Consider the following 14,169-nt stretch of genomic DNA (forward strand, 5'->3'; position numbering starts at 1 on the left):
AGGCCCGCGAAAGACGCTCTACTCGTCGTGTGCGCATCTCTCTACTGCCATTTCTTCTTCTTTCTCCTTAACCTTTCCCTCACGGCGATTTGACGCACTTCTCAGCGCGTGGTTGCACAGGACTCTGGTGTCTGCTCGGCGTGAAGCAGCAGCACAGCCCCCCCTATCCCCTGCCAATGCCGAACCACCACTGGCAGTCGCAGGATCGGAGGGGGGGACAAGTGCCTGCGTCCTAGACGACTCAGAGCGATTGGCCACTGCTCATGCTGGGGGTCAGAGCTTCGATGGCGTTGCGTCGGGCCGGCCTGCGACGGGGAACCCGTTTGCACCACTCATGTCGCAGGCGGACTGCTCGCGCGATGCGACCGTACCTCACCCCTCCCTCCCTCCCTCTCTCAGTAGCCGCTGGCGGCGAGCCTCAGTCAGTCCGAGGGGGATGCACAGAGGCGGTAACGTGCGAGGCGGGGGGCGGATGTCGGGCTGGAGGCTGTGCTCAGAGAACGGGGCGGAGGGTATGGGTGCGCCACGTGTCGGCCCGACTGTTTCGCGCCACGGGATTGCGCCCACGTAACAGGCAGGGGGCAGAGCGGGGTCTCTGTCGTGTGGGCATGCTGAGAAAATCTCTTAGCCTACAAAGCCGTTGTACTGCTTGTGAAGTAGCGGTGCGCAGTGAGGCAGCGCGGAAATGTTTTTTTTTTCGTGTAGTGACCTCATGCGCCCTCTTTGCTTTCTCGCGTTTATTCAGTTTTTGTTTGCGTCTTTTCTTTCCGCTCGAACTCTCTGCTTTCCACCATACGGACAAGTGTGCGTGCTTGTGTGCGTCTCAGCTGCTCACCGTCTTCACTGCCGTACACATTCCTCTTTTTGTAGACGTCATAACCCCTCTCTTTCGTTTATGCCGCGCTGGCGCCTTTTTCTATCCAGCGCGACGGGCAGGAATGGAGCGCATTTGCCAGTCTATGTTAGTGTCAGAGGCGGAAGTGGAGAGTCTGTGACGACAGGTGTGTGAGCAACTGCGTGGATGCACCGGCTCTTCGCTTGCGTGACTTGGTCAGCTTCACTTTTTCATTTCAGCCCTGTCAGAAATCCGCATGTGCATACACAACGCCGACATGACTACCACCTCGCCATAGTGCGGACGTTTTCTGCTAGCATTCTGTACGGCTTTCCCTTTCATCATAACAAAACTCATTTGATCTGTTCGTGCACGTCTTTTGTTGCTCGCTCGGGCGGCCTTTATGCGGCTATCTGTCGGTTGGGCTCGCAGTCAGCCCGCAGAGACATCAGCGATGAACATGCAGCACCGAAAAAAGTCTTCATGACGACCGGTTGTGACGTAGAGGTGCGGCGCTGAGGTGAGGCCGATCCAGATATCATCAGCATCATCGTATGCGTGTGTGTGTGGTGACATCTGTGACTCTTTTCTATTCTATGTGTGCTTTCACCTTCCCGATAATGCTGGACACCTCACCGTAGCGTGAGGGCGAAGTACCCGCTCTATATGAAGAAGCTGTGAAGCATGTACTCGGAGTCCCCCACGGATTCTTTGGTATGGGCAGAGGGGTCTGTATGGGGTCCATACCAAAAAATCTGGCGGCCGTTCTCGCGCCTGTAAAAGTTCATCGCAAAACATGTCGGTGATTCGACGAAACGTGCACTTCCGCGCACTGCTTTTTCTGTTTTAGCAGCGTTTCTGTGATGCTGGAGGGTATTCTGAACCTTAGGCTGCTCCGTGTACGGTAGGGTGAAAGTAGACTGAACGGTGCTAGACGGTACTGGTTGCCCTGGCTGCTTGGCGTTACCTTTGCGCCGCTGAGGCACGTGCACAGTGACTGTATAGGGAAACGCGTATCCATTCGGTTCTGATAGAACGACGCGTTTGAAAAGAAACGTGCTCATCCAAGGGCTCGTGCACGAGTATGTGCCGGCGTGTGCGCGCCCTCTCCCATTGACTCTGTGGGGCCCTATTCAGCTCATCCTTCCTCTTCGTCATCAATGCCCCACGCTGTCTCCATCGAATTTCGCGCTCTCTGTGCTGTTTGCAGCAGACTCGCGCCACGGATACAACAGAAGTTTTCAAAAAGCCTCACGACGCAGAGGCCGCTCTTCCCTCTCCCTCTGCCTTCGGCTGCTTCGCCACGCTTCGCTTCATTGGGGAGGCTTGCTCCCCCCTCTCTTTTCTCCTCTCGGCGCATGTGCGTCTTGCCAAGATGCCCCTGTGCACTGAGTGCGGCCACGGTGTCCCACGCATCATTAAGCCAGACACGGAAACGGTAGAGCGGTGCGCGGAGTGCGGCAGCATATGTGACGCTTGCTACGAGTTCGGCGACGTACAGATTTGGATAGATGTGGTGCTGCTGCACCGCCGGGCATGGGCGCATGTCATCTTCAACCAGACGGACTATTACACAAAGCTCGTCATTTTCCTTCTCTGCTGCGTGGTGGAAGCGGTCGTCGTACAGAGCCTCACCGTGTTGGAGGCCATTCCTCTTTTCACGGAGGACCTCCAGAACAGCTCTCTCTATACAGCGGATCGACAGGTGCGGTCGCTGCAGCTCGTGCACATTATCCAGAGCTCCTTTCTACCGCTCATGAACTACCCATCGTCGATTTGGCACCTCTTCGTCTTCACCTTTACAGAAAACGCGCTTGTGGCTTCCGTCGCCACATGGCTCGGCCGCTTTTTCTACCATAGCTACGGACACAGGGCACGCCCGTGGTTCGTGGAGGCTGCCTTGGCCTCCCACGCAAAGCTTAGTTACTTCCTTTTCCTCATATGGGCCATACCACCCTCGATGCTGCCCATGGTGGACTTTGTGTACGTTCTGTGGCTTGGATGCGCTTTCGCGGTCCTGGGGTTCGACCACCACCGGCTCTACCCTGTAGCAATCGTTCTCTGTTGCGTGTCTGCACGTGGGCTGTTTCGCTACCTGACAAAGTGGAGCCCGCAGGTGCTTTGTTAGCGACAGCGTTCTGCTGACGCGCCGCTCCACCTCGGCCTCTTCTTGGTTCTCTTTGGCCACTGCGCGTGGCCGGAAGAAGAGATTTGAGGTTCCACCGCTGCTGGCGCGCTTGTGGCGGGCCCTCGGCTTCGTCTATCGCTTGCCTTTGCTCCTCCACGGTCGCCTCTCACGACCTGCCCGCTCTTCCCTTTATCCTCGGGTTCGTCTTCCGCTGTCGTATCCTTTGTTGTGAAGCAAACAAAAGAAACCGGCTACTCGACAGATGGCTCCTGTACTTCTCAGTAGCCTCTGCTGCTGCTGTCCTTCTCGTGTATTGCCTTCTCGACTCGCTGTACGAGTCACGGCTTCGTGCTGCCATGGGCTAGCAAGGCCATGTCAATGTTGCTTCGCAGCCGTCTCGTCATCATTCCATCGCGGGTGAAAACTTCACCGATTCATCTATTTTTATTTCTATTGCGTCTCTCTCTCACCCCCTCACTCTCTCGCTCTCTCACACACTGCACTTCGATGACTAACCTCACGGCACCCATAGCCCGTCACGTTTGACCAGTCTCTCTTACCGCCAGAGAAGTCGCCCGTTTTTTTTTTGCTTGCTTTCACGCTTTCTGGTGTGTCGCCGCGCTCCGCTTCCCCGGGCCTCAGCCAGCTCTCAGGGAAGTGCATCTCTCTCACTCTTGCTTGGCGTTCCATTTGTCTCCACACACCCACACCTACACGATGAGTCTCGAAGCCAGCATCGCGGTGTGCCTCCATGATTTGAAGTCTCCCTCAGGCCAGCCGGTGGCGCTTCGCGCCTCTGGAAACAGTATCAACTTCACATGCCCCCCAATTCTGAAAGCGGCCAATTTTCCTGCCAACGACACGTCTTTTTCGGCGGAGCAAGTGCTGGAGAGGCCCAATGCGGGAACCATTCACTCGAAGACCATGCTCTCTGCTGCCTCCAACTTTACGAAAAATCGACAGAACCTCGTTGTGTTTGGCTACGGCGTCCGCTCTACTCCAAAGCGTCAGCTCATGTTCGGCAGTCGCTCCGAAGAGGGCTACGCGGCGCGCACCATCGCAGAGGCTGTAACCGCGGGCAAAGGCATTTTCACTCTCTCCTGCTTCGTTATTGGCCAGGATGAGCACCTTGTGGACCTCATCAAGGCCGAAAACGAGCTTGGTGTGATTGTGGAGTCAGTCAAGGAAGGCCCGCGTGTGCGCATGGTGGAGCGTCCCACGGTCAAGTCGAAGGCTGATGTGTCCAGCGTCCTCTCCAAGATTTCTGAGAACTATGAGAAATACTTTGGCTCAGTGCTGCTTGAGAAGCAGCCCACCCCCGAGCTGCAGGCGCTTCCACCGTACAAGGGCGAAACGATTATGCTGCAGCTGCACCGCTACGAATCTGAGGAGGATTGCAAAAACTATAACGATGCGAATTCGATGACGTTTGTGGCTCTCGGCGACTCGGAGCGACCCGTGCTCTGTGGCCTCGATGCTTCCCAGCAGGAAGTGTATGAGAAGACTAACCGCGTGCTGGTTTCTGCGGCGGGCATCGTCTCAAGCATCAAGTGTAGCCGCCTGCGCATCCCCTTCGGTAAGTCAAAGCTCAGCCAGCTAATGCGCCGCTGCTACAACGCCGAGAAGGGCAACCCGAATAACGCCATAAACGGGCCGACGAGCACAGTCATGCTCATTCACTGCTGGACAGATGGCGTGTGGGCGGAAGAGAGCTATCACAACCTCTCCATGATCCGGCGCATCTGCAACACCCTCGGCTCCTCCGGCATCGGCTCCATGCTGCGCGACTTGACAGCGGAGAAGTGGCGTCTCGATCAGGACATCTGTGAGCTGCGCGATGAGTTAGTGGTGGCGCGTGCAGTGTACGACTATAAGCCGTGCATCTATGAGTCCTCCAAGCCAATTGCAAACATCAAAGAAGAGGAGATGAAGCGCGTCAGCGCCATTCAGTCCAAGCGCGAAGCGGCGCGGGAGAAACAGCTCTCTTTGATCCGCGACAGGGCCAAGGAGGTGGCGACAAGGCTCATTAAGGAGCAAGAGGAGAAGAGCGGCATCTCCCTGGCAGCCCTCGAAAAGACGCTCGAGGCCAAAAAGCGCGAAAACGAGTGTCTGGTGGCCGAACGTGACAACTTGACGCGCGAATACGAGGAGGCACTCGAGAAGGTCCGTCGGAAGAAGGAGGAGGAGGAAAATGCCGTGACGCACCTCCGCGAGGAGATGCTTCAGCTGGAAGAGGAGCTGAGCGTGAGGCAGGAGGCCATCCACAGCAAGGAGAAGCAGCTTGAGATGGCAAAGCTGGACAAAGTAAAGGCCCGCGAGGCCATCCTGCGCGAGCGCGGCTACGTCGAGGCGATGCGCAAGTCTGTATTGACCGAGCGTCGCGAGCAGCGGGAGCAATGGATCAAGCAGATTAAAGATGTCAATGAGAAGGTGCTCAAACAGCTCCGCTCTATCGGCGAGGAGCGCAGGCAGCATGGCGAGACGGTATCGGCCAAGGAAGGGGCATCTGAGCGGGCGGTGGTGCGCGACATTAAGACTATTGAGGAATACCTGCCCAAACTCATCTCACTCGAGGACGTCCCTGTCAATCCAGAGGAGACGGAGGGCATCCGTCGCCAGTTCGATGAGGTCTTCCTACAGGAGAAGGAAAGTTACTTGGCGAGGATTGAGGAAGAGAAAGCGCGCAAGGAGAGGTTGGAGAAGGGCCTTGAGGCGTACCGTAACCGTGTGCTCGAGGTGGCGCACGCGAAAAAGAAGGAGGACCTTCAGGAGGCATCAAAGAAGCAGCAGCACCTCAACTCGCTCCTCGAACAGGTACTCGCGTACCTGCGCCACGGGGTGAAGATGATTAAGGTGTCAAGCAGAGGCCACGTGCGCCGCCGCTTCTATTTCCTCTCCGATGATGGTAAGCGCATCCACTCGTGCGAGCTCGACGGACAGGGTGCTCCAATCAACCGGCGCAAGCCGCCAGTCACGATTTGGCTGCGCGACATCCGTATGGTGGTCCTTGGTGTGTACACCGACTCCTTCGTGTCCTTCAGCTCGGAGAGCCAGCTCGTTAAGGCGCGCGCGGAGGCCGTTACGGACAACGGTACGTACCGCCATGACCCTACACAGAACGTGACACCTGCCAACATTGGCCTCAACAACTACCGTGCGTTCGCCCTGCTGCTGCGCGGCGGCAAGTCGCTCGAGGTGATTTGCGAATCTGACACAGACTGTGAGGCGTGGCTCGTGGGCCTGCGGCGCCTGCTGGGCATCAAAACGGCGACTGAGAAGATACTGGAGAAGCGTATGGAGTGTGCTCGCCCTGAGGAGCCCCCTGCGGTAGACCAGCGGGTGGAGATGAAGTTCGGTGGGCTCCTCGACGTGCGCCGCATGCGCGGATTTCTCTCGCTCTCGGCTGGCGAGGCAATTTTGTGCAGCGACAACCACATTCCGCCGGCGCTCTTCCTGCGTGTGAAGCAGGAGCTGGTGGAGAAGGCGCGCACCGGCCCCATCACCGTCTACGACGTGCGCGTATCTTCTGGGCTCGACCTGGTGCGCTCAGGCTGCATCTACGACTACATGGCGCAGCGCCGCCTCTTCCTGCTTCCGTGGTAGGTGTTCTCTCGCGAGGCCGGAGGCCACTTGGGTGCTTTGCTCGCATTCCTATGCCGTACGCTATGGATGTTTGCCTCAACAAATTCCCTATTGCCATGGCGGTGTTGACCGAAACACCTTTGGCGCATGTCGCCGCGCATTTTCGCGAGTGGTTCTTCGGATCGCTGACACTTTTTTGTGGGTTCCTCTGACTGTTTGTCTCCTCCCCTCCCCTCCCCTCCCCTCCTCCTCCACTTCTTCACACAGTCTATTGTCTGTGTCTTTCTCTCTCATCTATTTTTGTTTCTTCTTTTTTCTGATGCGCGCTTAGCGGGTGAACGTCTCTTTCCTTTTTTCCACTTTCATGAAAGGGCACGGAGGAGAGGAGAGGGAGAGAAGCAGTGAATGTGCAGACACCACGCACGCGCGAAGAAAGGAAGTCAGCATAACCAGCGAATGTTCACAGTGAAAGAAACAATGGGCCTTCATGGCTTCCAGCTGACGCGCTCTCTCTCTTTCTCGTTCTCTCTCTAATTGGCTCGTTCCCAGCGTGCGCGCGTCCGTCTCTCTGTGCGAGGCCGCCCCTCGCATCTCTCCTCTCTTCTTCCCCAGCTGTTCTCTTCATCATTCCCTTTTGACTCTGTTTTCTTCGTCTATTGGGTCTCATTGACGACGCGCCTGCTCCACCTCCTCTTCTTCTTACATCGTCGCTGTATCCCTCTATGTCTACGTATTTGTGTGTGCCCGTGCAACGCCGCATCTGACCTCTTTCTCGACGGCGGTTGACCATTGCGCATGCGTTGCTCTGCCGTGTGGATCGAGGACGGGTCTCAACCCCTGCGTGTTTAGTGCCGAGGCCCACTCTGGCGGAGACACACGCATGCACATACACGCAGTCCTACACCATTGCTTTCGCTGAAGAAAATGGCGCTCAAGCGCATAGTCACCATCGCATTCCAGGCGATGGGTTTCCTTGCTCGCTTGGTTTTCTACTTGCTTGCTTTAGCTGTACGCTGCCGACCATTTCGTCGGCCATCTTCTCCTTCCTTCTCGTGCCCGTCCTCATCTCTCACCGCCCGCACCACTTTCTCGACTGTCTCGGGTAACAAGGAGACGTCCAACTAACAGGAAGAAACGCAGACATACGCAAACGCAAAGACTCACCCATCTTCAGCCACACGTGCCCGCGGAAGATGATGGCGAGCGAGAAAACGCAGGCTACCTGTGCTCCCTCTAACAACCAGAGGCGACAGGTGTCGGTGGTGGCGCCATTGAAGGTCGGTAAAGCGATGCGCGGAGTAGTTGGGCATATGAAGCACAAAGACTGGTGCCCCATGGATTTCTTCGGTCTTCACTCACGCCTCGAACCACCGCGACTCTGTCGGCACCGCTCCTCTTGGCCATTCCCGGGCCGCTCTGGATCTGCTGGAATAGCCGCCCGATAATCTGTTTCGAGTGGGCGAGTGACATCCGCTGCCTTTTCCTTGGTATATATATATATATATATACTTAGGGAACGACACTCAACGGGAGAGTACGAACTCGCCGTTTCTCCTCCTTTTTGATGTTTCGTGTGCTGCACCCTCACCGTCCCCATCTCTTTCCTCCTCTCGTGATTCTTTGCGTTCGATACATCTCTGTGTGGCTGACGCTTGCATAAACGTGCGTCCTTGTCGCGCGCGTGCCTCTTTCGCTGCCTCCCTCCCCTCTACTCTCATTTCCCTCGCTCACCCTCTTGACCCACCAACCCCCTCTCCACGAGTGCCCATGGAGACAGCGCGCGCGGGTGCCTCTCTTCCTTGAGTCGTTGGAAGTGGCTGCTTCACCTCTGAAGCAAGGTTCCGCTGCTGAGTCACATGGCGGAGCTCCTTAGCAAGAAGATATGGCGTCTCAAGGATGTCCTCTTCAGCCGAGATGGTGAGCATGCGGTGCGTGTTTTAAAGATTGACCATCCTTTCCGCCGCCAGCGTATCACCATTGTGCCTACTCCGCGCTACGCTAAAGAAGCGTACATGACGGACTGGGTGTACCAGCCCTACGTGAAGGAGCATACTTTGTACGTGAGCAACGACATCTACAACCCGTTTTACGTCTTCCTGTGTCGTATACTACTTCGAAAGGGCCGATTTCCCGATTACGCCTACTTCCATCCCATGGGACTGCCGGATTGCGTCGACGTAAACCTTAGCCGGCGTGTCTTCATAAAAAAGGAGCAGCCGTTCAAGACCCCCATGAGCACCATCTTGATGACGACAAATCGCTTCCGAGACTCGTACCACCCGTGGGTCTCACGTCGCGTACTTAAAATAGTTGGTGAGCAGTACGTTGTTCACCCGCAAGAGGATAAGCAATCAATGGTGTTTTTGCTGCCGCCTGCCTACGTGCCAGATGTGGTCAACACACTGCAGGGTCTAGGATTCGCTGTCGCCGATACTGTTACAGCTTCCATCGGTGAGGCGGCGGCTATCAAGAAATTGAACCGCTGGAGCAACACGTCCCAGCTACTCGTGCTGGGGTACCTTTGGCTCTTGCTGGCGCTCTTTATCATAGGTGAGAGCCGCCATATTCACGCGCTCTTCCAAGACTATAAGCGGGAGCTGATCGAAAAGGCTGGCAAAGATCCGGCAAAGATGGGCCTGTAGGGACCAACAATGGCTGTGCGTTGTGTGTGTGTGTGAGTTTGTGCGATGGAGAAAGGGTCTGCGGCACTTTGAAGCCCACGGTGTGGCCGTGTGCTTACTTCCACTTGCCGCTTCCCCCTCTCCCCCGCTTTGCCTGTCGTCCTGCAGCCCGCCCCTCGTGGCCGCGTGCACGCGTCTGCAGGTGTACGAGGAAGGGCCACTAGAGGAGGTCATCCGAGGACAAAAGAGTTTCGGTTCACTCGTCTGTAGAGGGCGAGACAATGGTTAGCGTATCCTTCATCTTCGCAGCAGGCAAGGAGCCCTCTGCTTTGTAGCCCTCTCCACACTTTTTATTTCGCACCACTCGAAGAGTCTCATCGTGCGCATGGTGCTGAAAGGGGCGCATTTCGTCTTTTTGCAATAACTGCCATGCAGCTGAAAGAAACTAAAGCGGAGCGGAGGTGCGGAGGTGGCGGGGCCAGTACTCCACCTTTTGTTAGCATAAACAGCGGGTCCTCCCCTCATACGTCGCACAGGTACCGCCACCCTCTGTAGTGCTGAAGGTATTGGGAGAGCAGCGCTATACGGGGTACGAAGCAGCAGTACCTCGACGCCTGTTCTTTCGTGTGTTTCGAAATCTGCAGCTCCTCATCCTGAGTCGTCTTTGTACGACGACTTTCGCCACTCGTTTCGTCTCATACAGCATTGAAGACCCTCTTGCGGAATCTGCTCTCCCTCCTTATGTCACAAACGAAATCAGAGTCTCGACCAGCCCCGACGTCACCGTGCAGGGTTTCCCCCTCCTCCGACACCCCTCGTTTCCCAATAGTTCATTCGACAACCTCTTGTCATCTCCGCCCCGACTTATTTCTTGCGTTTCGTGCCTTTTTGCATTGCTGTTGTGTGTGTGCGCAGCGGCCTTATCGTGGCGCACTGCTGCCGATCTCTCTCTACCTCTCCGTCGAACCTAGCTCTGAAGCAACTTCTCACACATACCCAACACCTCCCCTGCGGCATACCTGACGATCATGCCGACGGCAGTATCGGGTGCCGCCGTGCTACGCGCCGTGCGGGAGAGAATGAGGGAGGCCGCTGTGGCGGCACTCATCGTCCCTAGCGCCGATGCACACAATAGCGAGTATGTGGCGACGCATCTGCAGTGCCGCGCTTTCGTTTCTAACTTCCGTGGTAGCGCCGGTACTGCCCTGATCACGCTTGACAGAGCGCTTTTGTGGACGGACGGGCGCTACTGGTTGGCTGCGGAGGAGGAAAAGTACCCCGAGTTCGATCTCATGAGGCAAGGCAAGCCAGAGGTTCTGTCGATGGAGGAGTGGATCACGGTCAATCTCGGCACCAAGGCGGCTGTTGGCATGAGCCCATACGTCGCGACGGTGGCAGAGTGGGAGCAGCTGAGCAAGAACGTCAACTTGCGTCCAGTCGCGAGCATCGTTCAGGACATGATGCCGCCGGAGAAGGGCATACACAAGATGTACCTGCGCCCCGCTGAGTTTTGCGGTGCTACCTGCCAGGATCGGCGTGCTTCGATTCTCGCAGAGGTGGAGAAGAAGAACTGCGACCTCATTGTGCTCTCCGCACTGGACGAGATCGCGTGGCTCACAAACCTGCGTGGCGGCGATGTGGAATACAACCCCGTCTTCTATGCTTATGCTGTCATTGACAAGCACCACGAGAAAGTGCGCCTCTATGTCAACCTGAGCAAGGTGACAGACGCGGTGCGCCACGCATGCGGGGACCACATCGACTTTTGTCCGTACGAGCAGCTCGAGGAGGACCTCAAGAAGCTGGCTCAGGGTCGCAAGGCGCTCGTCGATGAGCGCCAGACCAGCGAGGCTGTGTTTCGTATGTTGAAGGATGCCGGCAGCGAGACGGTGCGTGTCGTTTGCGGTCCGGCACAGAAGTTGAAGGGGATCAAAAATGAAGTCGAACTTAAGGGCTTCCGCGACTGCCACGTGCGCGACGGTGCCGCGCTGACGCGCTACCTCGCCTGGCTCCACGATCAGGTTATAAACAAAGGTGTGACGGACCTGAACGAGTACGAGGTAGCCGTGAAGCTCGAGGAGCTCCGCGCTCAGGAGGAGCACTTTGTGCAGCTCAGTTTTAGCTCCATATCATCGATCGGCCCTAACGGGGCAATGTGTCACTACAGCCCTGCCAAGACAGGCTCTGCCACCATTCGAAGAGACCAGTTGTACTTGATCGACAGTGGTGCCCAGTACTGGGACGGCACCACCGACGTGACGCGCACCATCTGCTTCACAGCGCCAAGCGATGAGCAGCGCGAGGCCTACACGCTGGTGCTCAAGGGGCACATTGCGCTCAACAGCGTTGTTTTCCCAAAGGGCACAAGTGGTGTTCGGCTCGACATCCTGGCGCGTATGGCGCTCTGGAGCGCGGGACTCGACTACGCCCACGGCACCGGACACGGCGTGGGCTCCTTCCTCAACGTGCATGAAGGCCCCCACGGCATCGGCAAGCGCCCAGTAGCCACGGAGGCGAACATGGAGCTGCACTCCGTCGTGTCGAACGAGCCTGGCTACTACAAGGACGGGCACTACGGCATCCGCATCGAGAACCTCGAGGAGGTAGTCGAATGTCCGACCAAGTACAGTGCAACCGGCTTCTACACCATGTCCCACCTCACAATGGCGCCTCTTTGCCGCGACCTCATCAATGTGAGCCTCCTCACCGAGACAGAGCGCGCCTGGGTAGACCGTTACCACGCCAAGGTGGCTGCGAATATATTGCCGTGCCTGCAAAAGGCCGGCGATCAGATTGCCGTCGCATACCTCAAGTATCATACGCAGCCTCTCTGACGTGTGGCTGAGTCATGCAGCGCGATCCGTGGAGAGGAGGAACAGTGCGAAACGAATGGCTGCTTGGCCGGAGGGCCCCAAAAGGGACGTACATGTGCTCAAAGGCAGTCGACGCGTCTCACTCCCACGCGCTTCCGCTGCTACTGCTACTGCTACTGCGTGCCGCGAGCTGTTTCATTGCGCACCTTCGACTCTCGCCCCTTGTTTCGTGCTCTGCTGCTTCCTCGGCCAACCCGTCGAAAGAAAGCAAGCGCCGATCCTTCCAACGTGGTAGCTGCACTCTCTTGCCTCTCTTGCAGACTGCCTTCTCCGCGGACCGCTGGTTCCCTGGATGACTCGGCCTGAGCACATGTTGTGCCGGTATGGCTATTGGAGAACACATCTCGGGGCCAAAGTCATCTGTGCTACCTTGTTCCACCCGCCGCTTTCCTTTGTGCGATGCCTGCCTTGCCGCTGCTTCCGTACGTTCACGTACTACTCTGGCAGAGGAGAGGCGGGGGTGTGGGAGGCTGAGCAGGTAAGGCCCATGCGCGAGCCCTGTTCTCTGCTTTCCACCTGCTTCCATTTCGGCTTCTGCTGCCTATTTGCGAGCCATATGTTGTGCGCCTCGTTTCCCACGATGTCTCTTCCGCTTCTGTGACCCAACACCTCTCTCCTTGAACTGCCTCCTGAGCACACTGTCACAATAATTCTGTCTCCCTCGCTGCCGCATCACTCCCCCCAAACACGGCCGTACACGACCGCACAAGAGTCCACAATACACCCCGCTCCTGTCACCCCACTCATTACCTCTTTCGCTCTCACCCCCACCTCCACATATCCAACCATGGCCAAGGGTAAGCGCTCCACTGATGCCAAGGGCAGCCACAAACGGCAGAAGAAAGTGCTGCGCGACAACATCCGCGGCATCACGCGCGGCTCCATCCGACGCCTCGCGCGCCGCGGCGGCGTGAAGCGCATCTCGAGCGAGATCTACGATGAGGTGCGCCGCGTGCTGAAGGCCTACGTGGAGGACATTGTGCGCTGCAGCACGGCCTACACCGAGTACGCGCGCAAGAAAACTGTGACGGCGTCGGACGTCGTGAACGCGCTGCGCAAGCACGGCCACATCCTGTACGGCTACGCGTGATCAGTCGCGCGTGTACGGCTTGCCGTCCATTCATAGATACACATTTTTTTCTTCTGTCCAAACTGTTTTCTTCTACTCTGTCTTGCCTAGGGCTCTCCCCCTTCGCCAATCGCTTCCTCTCCACGACTTCCGCTTCACGGGCCATGTGCTGACCCCCTCAGCCCATCCTCTGGCGGCTGGCGATAGGAGAAAAGAAACAAAACAAAAGCGGTGCCCGAACCCGAGCCCATCTAGAGAGAGGGAGAGAGCGTTCGCCCGCGCTTGACGCGCGCTTTCGGCACCCGACGGGGCAGAAAGGCTCAGTGCAACTTCGCCGTGTAAGCGCTGCAGGTACTGAGACTGGCCACGCGGTATGCTGAGCCGCCTCCGTGGCCGTTACTTCTCCTCATCCCGCCTGCTCGCTCATTTGCTATGCCGCAGTCTCGTGCCTCACCCTCCGTTTTTTTTTTTTTGCATTTTTTGTCTCCTCCGGCCCGCTTTTTTTTTCATGCATGACACGCGAACTCACAGACGGGGGTGCCCAGATGCAGAGAGCGCGCGAGGTCGTGCGCTGCCGTCTGGCGTGCATCCGCCCTCCCGCTTCATGAGGCATATGGCAGGAAGCGAAGGGCGCGCTTCACCGAGAGAGGAGCTAATGGGAGACAATGGTGCAGCTGCTCAAACAACGGAGCATGCGCAGAGAGGGAAGGTGGCAAAGTGGTAGCAAAGGACACGCGCGACTGCCGTGTACGCTTCTCCGACCTCATGCGCGTGTGGCGCGTTCACCCTTTCCATTTCAGTACGTAAGCTTCCTTGTTCTACGCCCAGTCCGGCACCTGCACGTGTAAGTGCTGATTGTGCGATGCATTTGATCGAGACCCTGATGTCCTGCTCTCCCTCCCCACTGCGTCTAGTCGCCGATGAGAGGTTCCACAGCGCCGTGTTGCTCGCCTCGCTACTCCGGGCTCTTTGCTTCTTGGTCCTTCGGTCCGACCTACCGAGCCTTCTGCTTCGTTGGAAGGCATAGGGTGCTGTGGTGCTGCTCTTTTTCCCGCTGGATT

At 57.2% G+C, this 14,169-nt stretch overlaps 5 protein-coding genes across 5 annotated transcripts; all 5 read left to right on the forward strand.

Annotated features, from left to right (window-relative positions):
• Positions 1-2,210: 2,210 nt before the first annotated feature.
• On the forward strand, positions 2,211-2,963 carry LSCM1_05460 (uncharacterized protein; the record flags this gene model as incomplete). The annotated part of the gene is made up of 1 exon (XM_067322923.1): positions 2,211-2,963. One exon carries the CDS (start codon positions 2,211-2,213, stop codon positions 2,961-2,963), a length of 753 nt encoding a protein of 250 aa, XP_067178288.1.
• A 717-nt stretch (positions 2,964-3,680) lies between these two features.
• LSCM1_05461 (uncharacterized protein) lies at positions 3,681-6,566 on the forward strand (the record flags this gene model as incomplete). The annotated part of the gene is made up of 1 exon (XM_067322924.1): positions 3,681-6,566. One exon carries the CDS (start codon positions 3,681-3,683, stop codon positions 6,564-6,566), a length of 2,886 nt encoding a protein of 961 aa, XP_067178289.1.
• Positions 6,567-8,401: 1,835 nt separating this feature from the next.
• LSCM1_05462 (uncharacterized protein) lies at positions 8,402-9,187 on the forward strand (the record flags this gene model as incomplete). Its single annotated transcript, XM_067322925.1, has 1 exon — positions 8,402-9,187. The coding sequence occupies one exon, from the start codon at positions 8,402-8,404 to the stop codon at positions 9,185-9,187; it is 786 nt and encodes a 261-aa protein (XP_067178290.1).
• A 1,007-nt stretch (positions 9,188-10,194) lies between these two features.
• On the forward strand, positions 10,195-12,000 carry LSCM1_05463 (uncharacterized protein; the record flags this gene model as incomplete). The annotated part of the gene is made up of 1 exon (XM_067322926.1): positions 10,195-12,000. The coding sequence occupies one exon, from the start codon at positions 10,195-10,197 to the stop codon at positions 11,998-12,000; it is 1,806 nt and encodes a 601-aa protein (XP_067178291.1).
• An 826-nt stretch (positions 12,001-12,826) lies between these two features.
• On the forward strand, positions 12,827-13,129 carry LSCM1_05464 (uncharacterized protein; the record flags this gene model as incomplete). Its single annotated transcript, XM_067322927.1, has 1 exon — positions 12,827-13,129. One exon carries the CDS (start codon positions 12,827-12,829, stop codon positions 13,127-13,129), a length of 303 nt encoding a protein of 100 aa, XP_067178292.1.
• Between the last annotated feature and the right edge of the window lie 1,040 nt (positions 13,130-14,169).

The sequence above is a fragment of the Leishmania martiniquensis genome, chromosome 25 (assembly GCF_017916325.1).
Source record: "Leishmania martiniquensis isolate LSCM1 chromosome 25, whole genome shotgun sequence".
Lineage (NCBI taxonomy): Eukaryota > Euglenozoa > Kinetoplastea > Trypanosomatida > Trypanosomatidae > Leishmania > Leishmania martiniquensis.